The following is a 14,373-nucleotide window of genomic DNA, read 5'->3' as shown; positions in this document are numbered from 1 at the left end:
TTTGGGTTGGGAGGGACCTTAAAGCCTGTCCAGTTACAGTCCCCCCCCCCCCCGCCCTGGGCAGGGACACTGGATCAGGGGCTTAAAGCCTCATCCAACCTGGCCTGAACATTCGCCCCTTCGGGAATGGGGCAGCCACTTCTTTGGGCAATAAACCCAAGAAAAGGAAATTGATCCTGTGTTTATGTTTTATGAGATCTCATAGCGACCTTCCAATACCTGAAGGGGCTACAGGAAAGCTGGGGAGGGACTGTTGACAAAAGCTTGTGGTGATAGGACAGTGAGGGGCAATGGGTATAAACTGGAGAGGGATGGATTTAGAATAGACATGAGGAAGAATTTCTTCACCATGAGAGTGGTGAGGCACTGGCACAGGTTGCCCAAGGAAGTTGTGGATGCCCTATCCCTGTAACTGTGCAAAACCAGGTTGGATGGGGCCTTGGGCAGCCTGGTCTGGTGGCAGGTGTTGCTGCCCATTGCAGAGGGTTTGGAACTACATGATCTTTAAGTCCCTTCCAACCAAAACTATACTATGATTCTATATCTAACAGCATGGCAGTGTGGGTTGGTTTGGGATGTTGAGTGGATGTGATGCAGAAAGTGAGTGGGTGTGGTGGAGAAAGGTAGATGGGGGTAAAACATAAGCAAGATATGCTTGTATGTATTGGAAATGAGTGTATCTAATCTGATGTCTGATCAGCTTATCTGCTTGAACAGTAAAATGTCACTCTGCAGATGTTAGTAATCTCTGCTGCCACCAGCCTGATAAGATTTTGAATTTCAACCTTTCTCGTGTTACTTGTCTTCTGTAGGCTGAGTGCTTGGTCGTAGGGAGACCGTATGGACATAAGACCCTGCCCCAGGATACAAACAGCGTGAATCTCCTGTACTGACCAGCTAAAAATCCCACCAGATGTGTGCTATGCTCGAAGTTGAGTATGACATAAATACTTTAAAAATGGAATTACAATTACTGATCCAGTGATGAGAGCCATCTTAGAGGTACAACAGAGACTAAAGGTGAAATTCACAACTCTTCCCCCCCTGGGAAATTGAATTGACTTCTCCTTCATGGAAACAAGGCATAGAGAATATTGCTACAAATAAGATTTCTTTTGTGATCAGAGAAATGGGTTTCAATGTAAGTAACCAAATGGGTTAAATACATTGTTCATCCATAATGGCTTTGCCTGATGGAAAATGTGATGTTTCTCAAATCTAGCCTGGCTAACTGCTTGGGTCCAAAAAAATTGGTTTTGGAGCAAACAACCACGTGATTGAAATGTGATGATGGAAATCTGTATGAAACTGGTATACCTGGTTTAACAGTGCTTGTAACCTCCCACTTTTGCAGATAGTTCTGTTTCCCTTCTTTCCTGGTACTACAAGAGTTAGGAGGATGAGTTCTGCTGGCCATACCGAGAACAAATACATTGCCAGCATTCTTGTTTTGTAGGAATTAATATGAGGACATGGTAAGAAACCTTATAGTACGTATCATGGTCTTGCCAATAACAAAATGTAGTGTGTCTCGCAACCCAGTAGTTTTGCACATTGATCTAGATAATAAGTTTTCATATGTAATCGTTCATGGGGCCACAGGATATCACACTTTTGGGAAAGCCAATAGATGATTATGACTGAGATACACAAAGTATAGTAGGAACATGGTGCAATACATGGTTGTAGTTGCCTTTACGTCCAGGCTTGTGTAATCAGTCTTTTATGAAAATGAACTGAAAATACTAGACTTCGTAGTTACTTAGCTGTTTAAATTATGTACTGATGCAGTGCAGTGTAAAATTATGGAGACAGATTTTGTCACATTTGCAGCACCCTTTGGAAAGGATTTAATCCTTGCCAAGAGCCCTGTCAGGAATCTGGGGGAAGAAATAAATACACAAACTGTTGCTGCTATTTTAACAATGAAATTATACATTTAATGTATTCTGATGTAGTCTTGTTACTGTGATTCACTATATTTGGGAATATGTGTAGCATGAAGGAAAAATGGAAAAGTCTAGACTGCAAATGTCAAAGTAGGTAAAAACATTTCTAGGAGTTGTCGAGTATATCATATGTACATGTCTAGATGAAATAATTTTTAAAATTCACATGAAATGGGGAATAATCTGTTAATGTAACTCAAAAATGTATATCCAGAATTTTATTCAATGCAATAGTCTCATTTAAGCCAGTGGGAATTACTTAGTCACCAACTTTGTGCAGTTGCCTGAATCAGAGGGGTTAGACCCAATCTCTATGTATGTAAATATTAACCAAGGTAATGTTGATAGCGCTTGTCATTTTCAAGGGCCCAAATTTAACAGCCTCACATTTTTTGTCTAGGGTATTAGAATTGAGTCATTGTTAACATATTTCTGGGTTTTTTTGGTAGAGGCAAATTATCCAATGTGAAGGGGTGGGAGGAAGGTGCCTTTAAATATTGAGAATACGCATGTCAGAGCTGTTGAGCTTTTCTTTTTCTGTTTGTTGGCTAGGTTTGAGGTCCTCTTCTGTGGCAGTGTGTAGGAGAGACCTGAAGATCATCTTGCGCCTCAGCTTGCCAGAAACTGCAAACAGCAAAATGACAGACAGGTAAAGCTGAAACAGCCCTGCTGGCTTTTTCCACCCTCACCGACCTATAGAGGTCGAAAGTCTGAAGAGGGCAGAAGGATGCATGAAGTTTTGGTTGTATCATTTCTGCATATGAGAAACTTTCTGTCTGCTCCAGTTTTTCTTTGCTGAAGCTGGAGATGCAAGTGTGTATGTGCTTGGTGCGGCAGAAGATACATCTTCTGAGTAAAGACAGAATGTCTTTGAGACAGGAACAGTAGAGTCAGTATGTAAAGGTTGGTTGTTTCACTATAAGCAGACAAGTAGCAGGTTTCCAATCAGTGACTGGGAGACAGGGCAGATTTACTGCATGAGTAAGCACATGAAGTGGAATAGGATGAAGTTTGTCTAGTAGAGAGAGGTCAGACCGTTGGGGTGAAGGAATGGATGGCAGGCAGTTGATTGCGGCATGTAGTAAGCAGGCCATGAGGGAGCAGTAGGAGGGCAGAGTAGGAACAGCAGTAGGAAGTCTTTTGCAAAGCAGTGCCTAGACTAGGTGGTTCGTTGTGTGAGGTTGTGAAAGGTGGGAAAGACGTTCAGCCTGAGGGCGGCAGCTGAGGAAGTACACTCCTGTTTTATAAATCGAGAATGGGGTGGTAATGAGAGGCTGAAAATAGGCAGTGAAGGGGATGGGAACGTTAGTTAATGGAGAGGATGGCAGCGTGTGGCCTGCTATTTAAAGCAGTGAGCGACATAGAAAGTGATGCGGAGGTATGCAGCAGGTAGCAGGTGGTTTGGGGGTGGAAGTGGCAAACCAAAGGTCCATGTAGTTTAGTTTACCTCCTACAGTTTGCCTTCATGAGGCAAACAGAGAGAAAAACAGAGAGGGAAAGCCAGAAGATAGAGAAAGCAGGAGGTGATGTTTGTACTGAGGCAAAGCCGTGTTGGACCCGTGCTGTTCCCGGTGAGCTGCGTGCAGTTTGATGCTCGAGGGCAGCTGTGCCGTCCCTGACCCGTCGGGTTCTGGTGACCCGGTTCCCACGCTGGCTGGTTAGGCTGCCCGCGAGGAGAAGGGAGCCGGGATCAGCCTGCAGCACCTGCGCCTGCCCAGCTGTCGGGGGAGGAGTTCCAACAGGCTCCTAGCGAGGTTTGCCGCGGCTCAGGCGGGTTTCAGCTCGGTCCCCCGCCCCGCGGGGCCGCTGCTCGAGAGGCGGGAGCTGCTGAAGCGCCGAGGCGGGACGGCGAGCGGATGAGCGCCCTGCGGAGCGAGGCGCGGACGATGCCCGTTGGTGCCGCTTTCCCCGCGCGGCCTCGGCTCGGCTCCGGTAAGGGCTCTGCGAGGGGCGAGGGCCGCCAGCGCGGCCCGGGGCTCGATGTGCCGCTCCCCGCCGGTAGCGGCGGAAGTGACGGGCGGCGCGGGGAGCCCGGCGCCGTGGAACATGGCGCTGGCGGGCGCGCTGGGCAGCGCAGAAGGTAAACAAGCGGGAGCGGCGGGGGTCGGGCGGGGACCCCGGGGGCGAGGCCGGGCCGGCAGCGCCGGTGCACGGGCGGCGCGGCACAGGCACGGCGGGGGGCGGCTCCCCGTCTCCCCCTGAGCGGCGGCCGCGGGGAGGAGGGAGCCCAGGGTCCCCCCTTCTTCTTCTTCCTCCGCCTCCTCCCGGCTTCGCCTCAACCGTTGCCCTTCTCTTCAGCCCCCCGGCGCCTCCCTCCGCCGCCGCCTCTGGCTTTATGTTACACAGAGGCCCCCGTTGCCGCCGGTCCAGCGGGAGCAGCCGCGTCTTGGGCGCCGCCGCTGCCGAGAGGTAGGTGAAGCCGCCGGACCCCCTCCCGGCTTCCAGGGACCCGTCCGCGCCGGGCGAGCCTTGAGGGGCGGCCCTAGCCGGGTGCCGCGGAGGCTCTGTAACCGCGAGCCCGCCTGCCTCTCTGCTCCGGGAGCTCGGCCTGCCAGCCTTCCCTCCCGGCGCAGCAGTGCTAACCGTGTCCGGGGGCCGAGCTGAAGTAGGTCAGCCGAGTTCCTGCCCCGAAAATGACTATTTCGGGATCGGCGACGGTGGGGGGGAAGTGTCTTTGAGCAGAACAAGTAGATTGCTGCTCAGGATTGGTACTGGAGCCGTGGCCTGGTTTTGGTAATATTGAAATATTACTTAAAAAAATAATTATTTTTTTAATTATGCTTTTTTTTAATTATTATTTTCTCCTTTAGAGGAGGAATAAGGGAGCCATAAACCTATTACTAGATAGAAGGGCAGAACTGAAGTCTGATTTCCTGTTGACTTCATTGTTAAGTGTACTTGTCTCTAAGATAGTAACCCAGCTCTTTCACCATTACCCTGGTTCACTCGGATCCCCTCAGCGTACCACCATGCGCCAGCTTCCTTTCTGATTTCTTCCTTCCAATGCCCAGTTAACGTGTTTAATTTCTGCCACATGTCCTATAAACTTTCCCATTGTCACTCATCTCCTTTCACTTTTCTTAATTATACCCTATGGCTGGTTTGGATCTACACGTGTGTTGATTTGCCTTTCAGCAAACAAGGCAGAACAGATAACTGTCGAGCTCAGACTGGAGACACCAGGTCTTTTTCATGTATCTTGCTGCCAATTTATTGAAAATTTGTAGAAATTTAATATGTTTGAGATTTCTGTCTTTCTGACAGATAAGGTTGACATTTGGCAGTGAGGTCAAAAGCCATGTGTCTTGAACAAAAGGCACAATCTCATTAATCTAATTTTCTCAGAAGATGCTAAAGTACTAAGTTAGCAATAAACATACAGAGAACAATAATACAATTGTAAGGGGTATTTCAGCTATCTTAATTTAGATTAAAATTACTTCACTACTGTAGTTTAAATATTACTTGTAGCTTATTACCTTTTTATTATGCTCAAAGATTATGTGACGAGAGGCCAGATGCTTTGATATAAAAAAGTACACTTAGATTTTTACTACTGAGAAATACTTAACTTGCTACTTTTCTGTATAAATTATGCCACCATTTCCTTGATAAATACCTTCACAAGGAGAAAATCACTCTTTGTTAGTATTTTTTTCTTACATTTGGAAAAAATAGCCATTACATTAGCAACAAATATACATGTGTACATATATATGTAAAAGGAATGCTGGAACTCAGGATAGAGTAGTCTTGTCCACTTTGAGAGCAGTGGCAGATCTGTAGTTTTCAATACTACCGTATACTCTTGGGTATTAGTGATACAAGACTTTCTAGTTAAAGATAATTCTCATTCTTACATATACATTAAAATATTTTATGCTGGGCAGCTGCTCTGGTATCAAGTGTAGTTGGAAGAATGCTTATTTTGCTCTACGTTTGGGAGCGTGTTTTTCTGTACAGGTGTAGGGATGTGATGATCTTCTAGCCAAATGGTTTAAACTGTGTTAATGTTTGTGAAGTGTAGTTTCATCATCTGCATAATGGACTAATAAGATTAGAAACTAATGTATATTTTATTGATGGTAATTCATGAGACAGAAGCTGAGTTTAGATTCGGTTAGGTGAAGTTAAACTGGTCAAGTAATTACAGCTGATGCATATGTCTGACAGTCTTAAAATGCTTGTCAGGCACGTACTTTCATCAGAAGCCTTTTGATAGTCATTTTGAAGCTTGATTTAAGGGCTGTGCCAGGGACCGTATTTTAAAATGGGAAGTTTCTGACATATAATCAATTAGTACTCATCTAAATTCAGCATATGTGGAAACTATATTCTTCAACAGTGTTTTATAACAAAGTGGTTCCATTTGTGCGTGTGCTTGTAGCATTTTGGATCCTTCTGTGCAGAAATACTAAATTGTCTAATAGCAATTTTTCAAGAATGGATGGCAATATGAGCTGAGAAACCTATTATGAATACATGCCTATGAGGGCACCAACACATCTGCTTGAGTTAGAGGTTTCACAAAAAGAGCACAGAACAAAGCGCTCTCTGCTGGTACTGTACCCTGTGAAGATAGCTGAAGACTACTCATCAGGATTCTAGCAAACTGAGTGACATGTAACCATACTGAGCCGAGACACAATCCATACTGAGTTCTAGTATGTTTGGTTGCAACTAGTTCTGATAATGTTTATCATGTAACCACCAATGACGTCAGAAGCAATTGATATGTTATAAATATTGCCACTTCTGTTGTGAACTGTTGTAGATCACTTGGAGATAGCAACGTGGGCAGAGATTGTTAGAGAAGCTGGCATGGTCAGATGCATGCCCCTTAGAAATTCTTCATGCAGTACAGACAGTTTTTAGGAGTACTCAAGTTTTAATTTCTAGAGTTCTGGCAGTCTGGTTCCTCTGAAAGGCTGCTGCAGTCAGTAAGCTCTTAACTTCTCAATTCTGAAGTAATGCGATGGTTTTAGAATTCTCACCATAGGTGGGGTGAAGTCTTATAATGTGAACCTACCATTGTGTTTATGAAAGTTGTTTCCCAAACTTAGCATATTAATCACAAAGGATTTTATATAAAACACATAAGGAAACTTGGTGTGTTTCTCTGTTTCCTACATTTGAAGTTGAAGGTTTTGATAGCCACCGTTGATTGATCTATCTCACTTCTATGTAATTTCTTCTGTTGCTGTTAGTGGGAAATTATGATGAAAAATGGTGTTTTGGACGAGATTTAATGATTTTGGTGTCAAACCCTGTACAAAAAGATTCAATGCAGGGGATAAATTATTTATTATAGCATAGAAACGTGTATGTATACACTCATTGTATTCTCACTCATTGCAATACACTGCTTTCAAAGGCCCAGTTTTTAGTGATCAGTATCTGCAGTTGTGAATGTTTTGCTTGTATATGCAAATGCCTGTCTCTCTTGTATTTTCATACATGTGTATAACATTTGACTATGGAGAAATGTCCTATTTGTGCAAAGAAGTGTTTATTTTAACAAAATTTGGGTCAGTGAATTCTGCTCAAAGTAGTCTTTGCTGTGCACCTCACTAAATAAAACGTTACAGCTTTAAAATTTGCACTTAAATGCATGCATTTGATGGATGAAAGGAGTAGGATAGATGGAACCAGATACTGGATTTTAAGCCCTGTTTCAATACTTTGTTTAACCTAAGTATGGTTCTGTATGGTGAAATATCTTCTCGTGTAACTTGTAGTGGTTTATAATGTGGAAACCTGTTTGTTGTTCAGCTGTGTTCACATATGTGCTTTCTCAGAATTTCCATGAGGTGTAGGTAAAATGAACAAGAAATTCAAGATGTGTAAACAATGGAATCTGCTAGTTCAGTCTCGGCATCTCAAGTGAGTTATTAAGGAACAGCAGTAAAGGAAAGCAGAAATCTACCTTTCAGCTGGTGTGCTAGAGTTGGTATTGTCAATGTTTTCCTAGAACGGTACATTTCTATCCCTAGAAAATGCATATAAGCTTACATATTGTATAAACACACTTATTTAAAAGGGACTTTTTCAGGAACTACTGCTTTGGGTAGATATTTAAATCGAGCAGGGTATGAGCCAAATGCAGGTGTTCTGTAACTTCCTTCTGTATAGCCTGTGCGTTTGGATTCCATTTCTTCTTGTGACTAAGAGCCTCGGACACCCTGAGGAAAGAAGGTTCTCCTTGTTTAGCCAGAAAAAGCAGTCTGGAACAGGGTTTTCAGGCTTTTTTTACAGCTGCAGAATAAAGATGAGAAATCGGTGTTTCAAGTAAGTGCTTTTACAATTGTGGCAGAGTAGGCTCGGTAATGCATTGTGTGCTAAAAGAGGAAGAAATGTCAGGAAAAGCTAATAAGGTTAAGCGTATTTCTCTTTGGCTTTTCAGCAGAGACTCTTGTTTCTTGTGCTGCATTATAATGGTCAACTCTAGTGTGTGTGGAAAAACACAGAATGTCTATTTAGATTATTTTAATTTTTTTTTACCCCCTTTATTGTTCATGCGTTGAAATTTTTTGTTTTATTTTTCTTATAGACCACTGTAGGCTTAAGTGTGCTGGTGTGATTTTCATGAGTGAAGAAAATCTAACTCTGAATTTTGTGTTTATATTGAAAATATGAAAAAAATCGTTATGTTATTGTCCTCTGGGAAATAAGCTGCAGCATTTGAACAGTGCACAGAATTACATCTAAGATTGCAAGTCTGTGTGTGGGAGGAATGGCATAGCTGTGCTTTAGAAAAATTTCTTCATTTGAGAGTATTTTGTATTGCTTTCTTAATATTTGATTTATCAGATTTCTATTTGCTTTTGACTGAGAATATGAGCTATAGAAATTAAGACTTTTTCTCCAGTCGATCGTAATAAACATTTAACTGTCTGGATTCTGAGTCTCCGTGTTATTTTAACCCCCTTGTGTATTTGCACTGGCCAATACATTTTTATGTGGTAAAGGAAAATATATCTGCTGGTGTTGTGTATTGCTTTATGCCAAAAAATTAGTATTTACTGCTTTTATTTAATTCAGGAAGACAAGTTGTCTTTCTCTCTTCACTCATAGAATTCTGAAGCTTTGTCAGATGGTGTTATGAAGAAGTCTTACTGGTTTTGTATCTACTTAATAATCCATTAAATGCTGTGTGATGTTAGGGAAGAAAAATATTTTAACATGGAAAATTGTAGATTTACTAAAAATAAGCATGGATGTAAAACGAAGGATGAGGTGACTTAAACCTCCACGTTATTAAAATATTCTGAAGTAATAATTTTGGAGTGTTACATTGGTAGAGTTTTGCAACTGACTTCTAGTTTTAATATATTTTTACAGAATGGCCAGTTTTGGGGAGAAGTGAAAATCAGAACTCTAAAAGGTGTTCCCTAAACGAAGGGATGTTTTTAAAATGGATTTTGGTGATTCCTAACCTATTATCTTTTTTATAGGTTAAACATTTGAAGAATAGTAACTTTTATCTGATTTTGTGTGTGTATGTGTCATTGCTGTTCAATCAGAATTACAAGGATGGTCGCAAAAAGAAAAGTCGCGGTGCAGACTCTATGGAAAAGCAGCTTGATCATAGACTGGTTGAGGCTGGAAGGGTTCTCTGGAGGTCATCTAGTCCAACCTCCTGCTTAGCAGGACCACTTGCCCAGGAACACTGGAGGGGCTCCTCTGGACTCGTTGCATTTACTATCTACTTATCGTCAGTTGCCAGCTTTTCCTTTTTGCTGCTTTGAGGACAGCGAAGAGGCCTTTCAAAGCCATTTTATATAAAGTTGGTTTCTCTCCCTTTACTAGCAAAGTACCTATAATGTAATTATCTTTCTCAAGTTAAGGGGAAGGACCCTGGTATGTGTTTGGAGCTTACTGGTTTGGTTCGTATGTGTTGTTCACATAATTTAGTAGTGGACTTAGCAGTGTTAGGTTTACAATTGGACTCGATGATCTTAAAGGTATTTTCCAACCTAAACAATACTGTGGTTCTGTTTTGTTCCATTCATGCCTCACATTTATAAATACTGATTGTCTTGTTCCATCTTTTGCACTGATCTTGGGTTTGAAATTGAGCCATGTGCCAGAGTTGGTCTGCTAAAGAAATGTAACTTACATGGTTGTACTATCTGAGCATCCTAGTAACCTTTCAATATCTTGGCCAGTTTCAAACAAAACTAAGAGATAGTTGTTTCAAGTTGCTGTATATTGAATGGAAACAGGTGGTCCTCTAAAGGCAAGGGACCATTAAAGCTCTTGAACAGGAAAGACTGAAGTATGAGCTCAGCTATTATTAAACATCAGAGACCTGTGTGTGTATGTTTGTGTGTTACAGGTGCTCTACTGAAAGACAAAAAAAAAAAAAAAAACCCAAAATATTAGTGTTTGGCTTTCTGATACGGAATAAAAAGGTAATTAGAAGAAAAATCCTGAAAATTCAGATTTTATCCGTCCTTGGCAGTTTGTTGCTTTTTTTTGAGGTGGTGAGAGTTAGTAGAGCAATTCTTTCCTTTTCTGCTCTTATGTAAGAGTTAGCAATAACCAAGACAAATATTTAATGGTATTTTTTCTTCCTGGTAGGCATGTGCTGCTTTCAGGAATAAGGGACTTGGCAGCATGAAGCTCCAGAGCAATTTATTCTTTGTCTTCAGTGATGTTGAGGGAAATGTGCTATCATGGATACTAGCGAGAAAGCGATTGGATTGTCAGCTTTGTTCTTTTGCTGCTGCTCTTACCTTCAAGAGTTTGAATTTTGTCATAAGGCCTTAATTTTCTTGAACACTCCCAGAATTAATTCTGTTGTACACAGAACCTGTCAGCAGGCTTCAACAGCGTGGGAGCCGTGCTAGTTCCATGACGTATAGTTACAAACACCCACTCACCATTTTAGTTTTGCATAGACAAAGAGTATCTCCAAGTTTGTTTTCGGGGATGAGTGCTGATAAGTTAAGGAGAGGAGATGATTATCTGTTGATGAAGTCTTAATAAAATATGTTCCAGTTAATGGCAGCAGCTGGTATGTGGTCCTTGAAGAAGTGGGGAGTAACATGGTGACTGTTCTTTGAAGTTGTGAAACCTGGGCCAACCTAGAGTCACTTCTAGATCCGTATACTGCTGTAAAGTTCTATAACCTTGACAATTCGCAGGTTTTTAAATGCATTGATGTTGGTGTTATTTAGCTTTTCATGTAGGTTACCAGTGCCAAAACAGTATTAACTTCTACTGTTACAGGGAGTTCAGAGGTAAATGCATTGAATGAACATTGCAGTGTAGTTTGAGGTGGGATGAAGCAAAACAAAAATTGTTGAGGAATTTCTAGTAGCTGATTAATGCCAAAAGGGAAAGATGTTACCCTTCTTCCCTGTTTCTGCTCACGTGTGATGTCATGCCTTTGGGATCAGGTTGGTTCTTCTGCCATACCCTCTGCAGTGTCAAGTCAGAAATTGTCTTACTGATAAGTAGAACGCTCTCTGGGCTCTAGGTTTTGTGTGTGCTGGAGGAAGGGTGGTGTTTGTGTCATGCATTGTTGTGTGTCTCCCCCCTGCATTGGTTTAGTTTTCTCTGAGTTGAATTGGCTTTCTAGGGCAGTGCAGTGAGACCCAGAAATGACTTGAAGGAAGCAGCAGGAGCTCAGATCCTAGAATGACAGAGAAGGGAAAGTGGAGTGTGCCTTCCCCTTTTTGTTAATTATATATTGTTTGATGGGTTCAGACTGCCTCATGCAACTTCACTCTACCTGAACCCAAGGAAGATGAGCAAGACTGTGAGAAATTCCTGGGTTTTGTAGGGTTGTTGATAGAGACTTCTGTTGAATATTTGTCTTCCTTAACTTTAGTAGGGTAGGATCCTGCTAGTCTTTAATTTCTTTTTGGCTTCTTTACAGTTTGACTGTAGCTTGCACGTAAGTAACACTATGCATCTACAAATGTTCATATGCTTAATAAGCAACTAAGCTTTGTTAAATGCAGTATACAGAGTATTATTTACTTTGACTTAATCTTGTTAGTGCTTTCTGTTGTCTTAGTATATTGCACTTTATAAATCTCATCACCTAATTAATCTCTATTAATAAGAAAAAAAGGGGAAGGGACTGTGTTGTTACAGGAGAAGTGAGAGACAAACTTAGGTAGTATCTCTGAAAATGTTCAGTTTCGTAGAAATAACTTTTGAGTAAATTTAATGTATATTTTTGAAGAGACAATTTTTTTTAGGTTATACCTTGTACAGATCTACTGAAGCTTGTTTCTGAGGTTAAAGAAGTTCGACTTCCTTTCTGAAACCTTTCATGTTCAACAAAGGGTGTTTATTGCTCCCAGGAGGTAAAATCATTAGAAGGATTGAGGGGTAGGAAGAAAACCATGGCAACCTTTTTAGCATGGCATTTTCATTATCTGACCTCTAAGTAGCTTGGAGTGAGGAATCACTTTGGCAGTATCATGTAGTTATTCTTGTTCTTTACCCTTTCTTTAAAATGAGAATATTTTGGGGGGAGAAATATTTAAAATTTGTGTTTTAAGTTGTTTCTTAAGTTGAATTTTCAGCAGAAGGGAAAACAGAAGGGATGGTGAACACTTTAAGTCTTAATAAAAACAATGTCAGTTAGGATTTATCTAGTCAAGAAGAGCTTGTGATATGTTATTAGAAATAACAATTTATTTTTATTTTTATTTATTTATTTTTTCTTCCCCCCAGGTGATTCATGGCAGGGGACGTGGAAGGGTTTAGCTCCTCCATCCATGACACCAGTGTCTCTGCTGGATTCAGAGCACTGTATGAGGAGGGATTGCTTCTTGATGTCACACTTGTCATTGAAGACCACCAATTTCAGGCCCATAAAGCACTGCTTGCCACCCAGAGTGATTACTTCAGGATTATGTTCACAGCTGATATGCGAGAACGAGATCAGGACAAAATCCATTTGAAAGGTCTCACAGCTACAGGCTTCAGTCATGTCCTCCAATTCATGTACTATGGAACTATTGAACTGAGTATGAACACTGTTCATGAAATCCTTCAGGCTGCCATGTATGTCCAGCTTATAGAGGTGGTAAAATTTTGCTGCTCTTTTCTCTTAGCTAAAATCTGCTTAGAAAACTGTGCAGAAATTATGAGACTTCTGGATGATTTTGGTGTAAACATCGAAGGAGTCAGGGAAAAATTGGACTCCTTTCTGCTAGAGAATTTTGTGCCGCTAATGTCCAGACCTGACTTCCTTTCATATCTGAGCTTTGAGAAGCTCATGTCATACTTGGATAATGATCATCTGAGCAGGTTTCCAGAGATAGAGCTGTATGAAGCTGTTCAGGCCTGGCTGCGCCATGATAGAAGACGCTGGAGGCATACGGACACCATCATTCAGAACATCAGGTTTTGTTTGATGACACCATCCAGTGTTTTTGAGAAGGTTGGTGCATTTGAAAAGCAATAGACAGGATTCATCATTTAGCTAGGGCAGCATGTCATTAAATAGGTAAGATTCCCAAACCTATTAGGAGGGACAAAAAGATAGCATTTATTTTTCTAGTAAACCTGTAGAAGACAAACATCTAAAAGTATTGTCATCTGATATTAGACAATAGTATGTACAGTGGCTGGAGAACAGGTAGGTTTACAATACATTTTTTTAAGTGACTTCATATGGAAGGAACACTTTAAAATAAGATCACTTGTATCAAGTTTTATTTCAATCCTTTTTACTGTTTTTCATAAGTTGCCCCTTGCTTTCCAGATACTGTATAGATGTGTACAGTGTGTAGGGCGTATATCATGATAATTGTTATCGGTATAATCAAAACATAGTGACTGTAGGTTTTATGTGTTTTAAGTACAGACTCTTTTTATTTACAAAGGAAAGCTAGCATCTGCTGTTAAATCTGCAGGGTGTTTTTGTTGTTGTATCTTCATTGCTCTTGCTGTTACACAGCAGTTGGAAGTTGGCTCTGATCATGCAAAGTTACATGTACATTTGGTTCTACACAAGCACATAATACAGTCAAAAGTTATTGATGGTGTGAAATGTAATTATTTACTTTAAGTATCAGAGAAATCTTTGTAACAGGTGATCTAAAATTCAACTACTTGTTCTATGTATTAAGATATTAAAAGAAAACTTGCTTTTTCTACTCCTTTGTTGAAGAACAGACAAAAAATGTTGTTTTCTAGTTCTTTAGAATCTCTTGAGTGTTTGTAAACAGTGGGGAATTACAAAATACGGTAAGCAGCTGTCTCCCAGACTAGTAACAGTGAGGGTATTCAGGTTAGGAATTACTTAAACTGCTGGTTTGTTTTAACAATGTTAATTTTGTGTGATAAGATACAGCTTTTAGTTGTGTGTTTTTCACCTCTCAGTGAATTAATAGGATTTAAAAGCCTGTGTTTTTGTTTGGCTCCTTGAAAATTAATTTCATATATATATATATAT

The 14,373-nt window shown here is 41.0% G+C and overlaps 1 protein-coding gene across 7 annotated transcripts in view; it reads left to right on the top strand.

Moving 5' to 3' along the window:
- The first annotated feature begins 831 nt into the window (after window positions 1–831).
- The window catches only part of KLHL15 (kelch like family member 15), a 28,232-nt gene continuing 14,690 nt past the window's right edge, over window positions 832–14,373 (top strand). The window contains exons 1-3 of one of the 7 annotated variants that reach the window (XM_009561084.2): window positions 832–1,141; window positions 2,502–2,598; window positions 12,645–13,356. In XM_009561084.2, coding sequence (XP_009559379.1) covers window positions 12,652–13,356 — 705 coding nt within the window. In that variant the 5' untranslated portion in view covers window positions 832–1,141; window positions 2,502–2,598; window positions 12,645–12,651. The other 6 variants (XM_054055526.1, XM_054055520.1, XM_054055513.1 and 3 more) reach the window with 6 other exon arrangements.

Source organism: Cuculus canorus, chromosome 1, assembly GCF_017976375.1.
Source record: "Cuculus canorus isolate bCucCan1 chromosome 1, bCucCan1.pri, whole genome shotgun sequence".
NCBI lineage: Eukaryota > Metazoa > Chordata > Aves > Cuculiformes > Cuculidae > Cuculus > Cuculus canorus.
The sequence above is the reverse complement of the archived record's forward strand: the minus strand, read 5'-3'. Positions and strand labels throughout refer to the sequence as shown.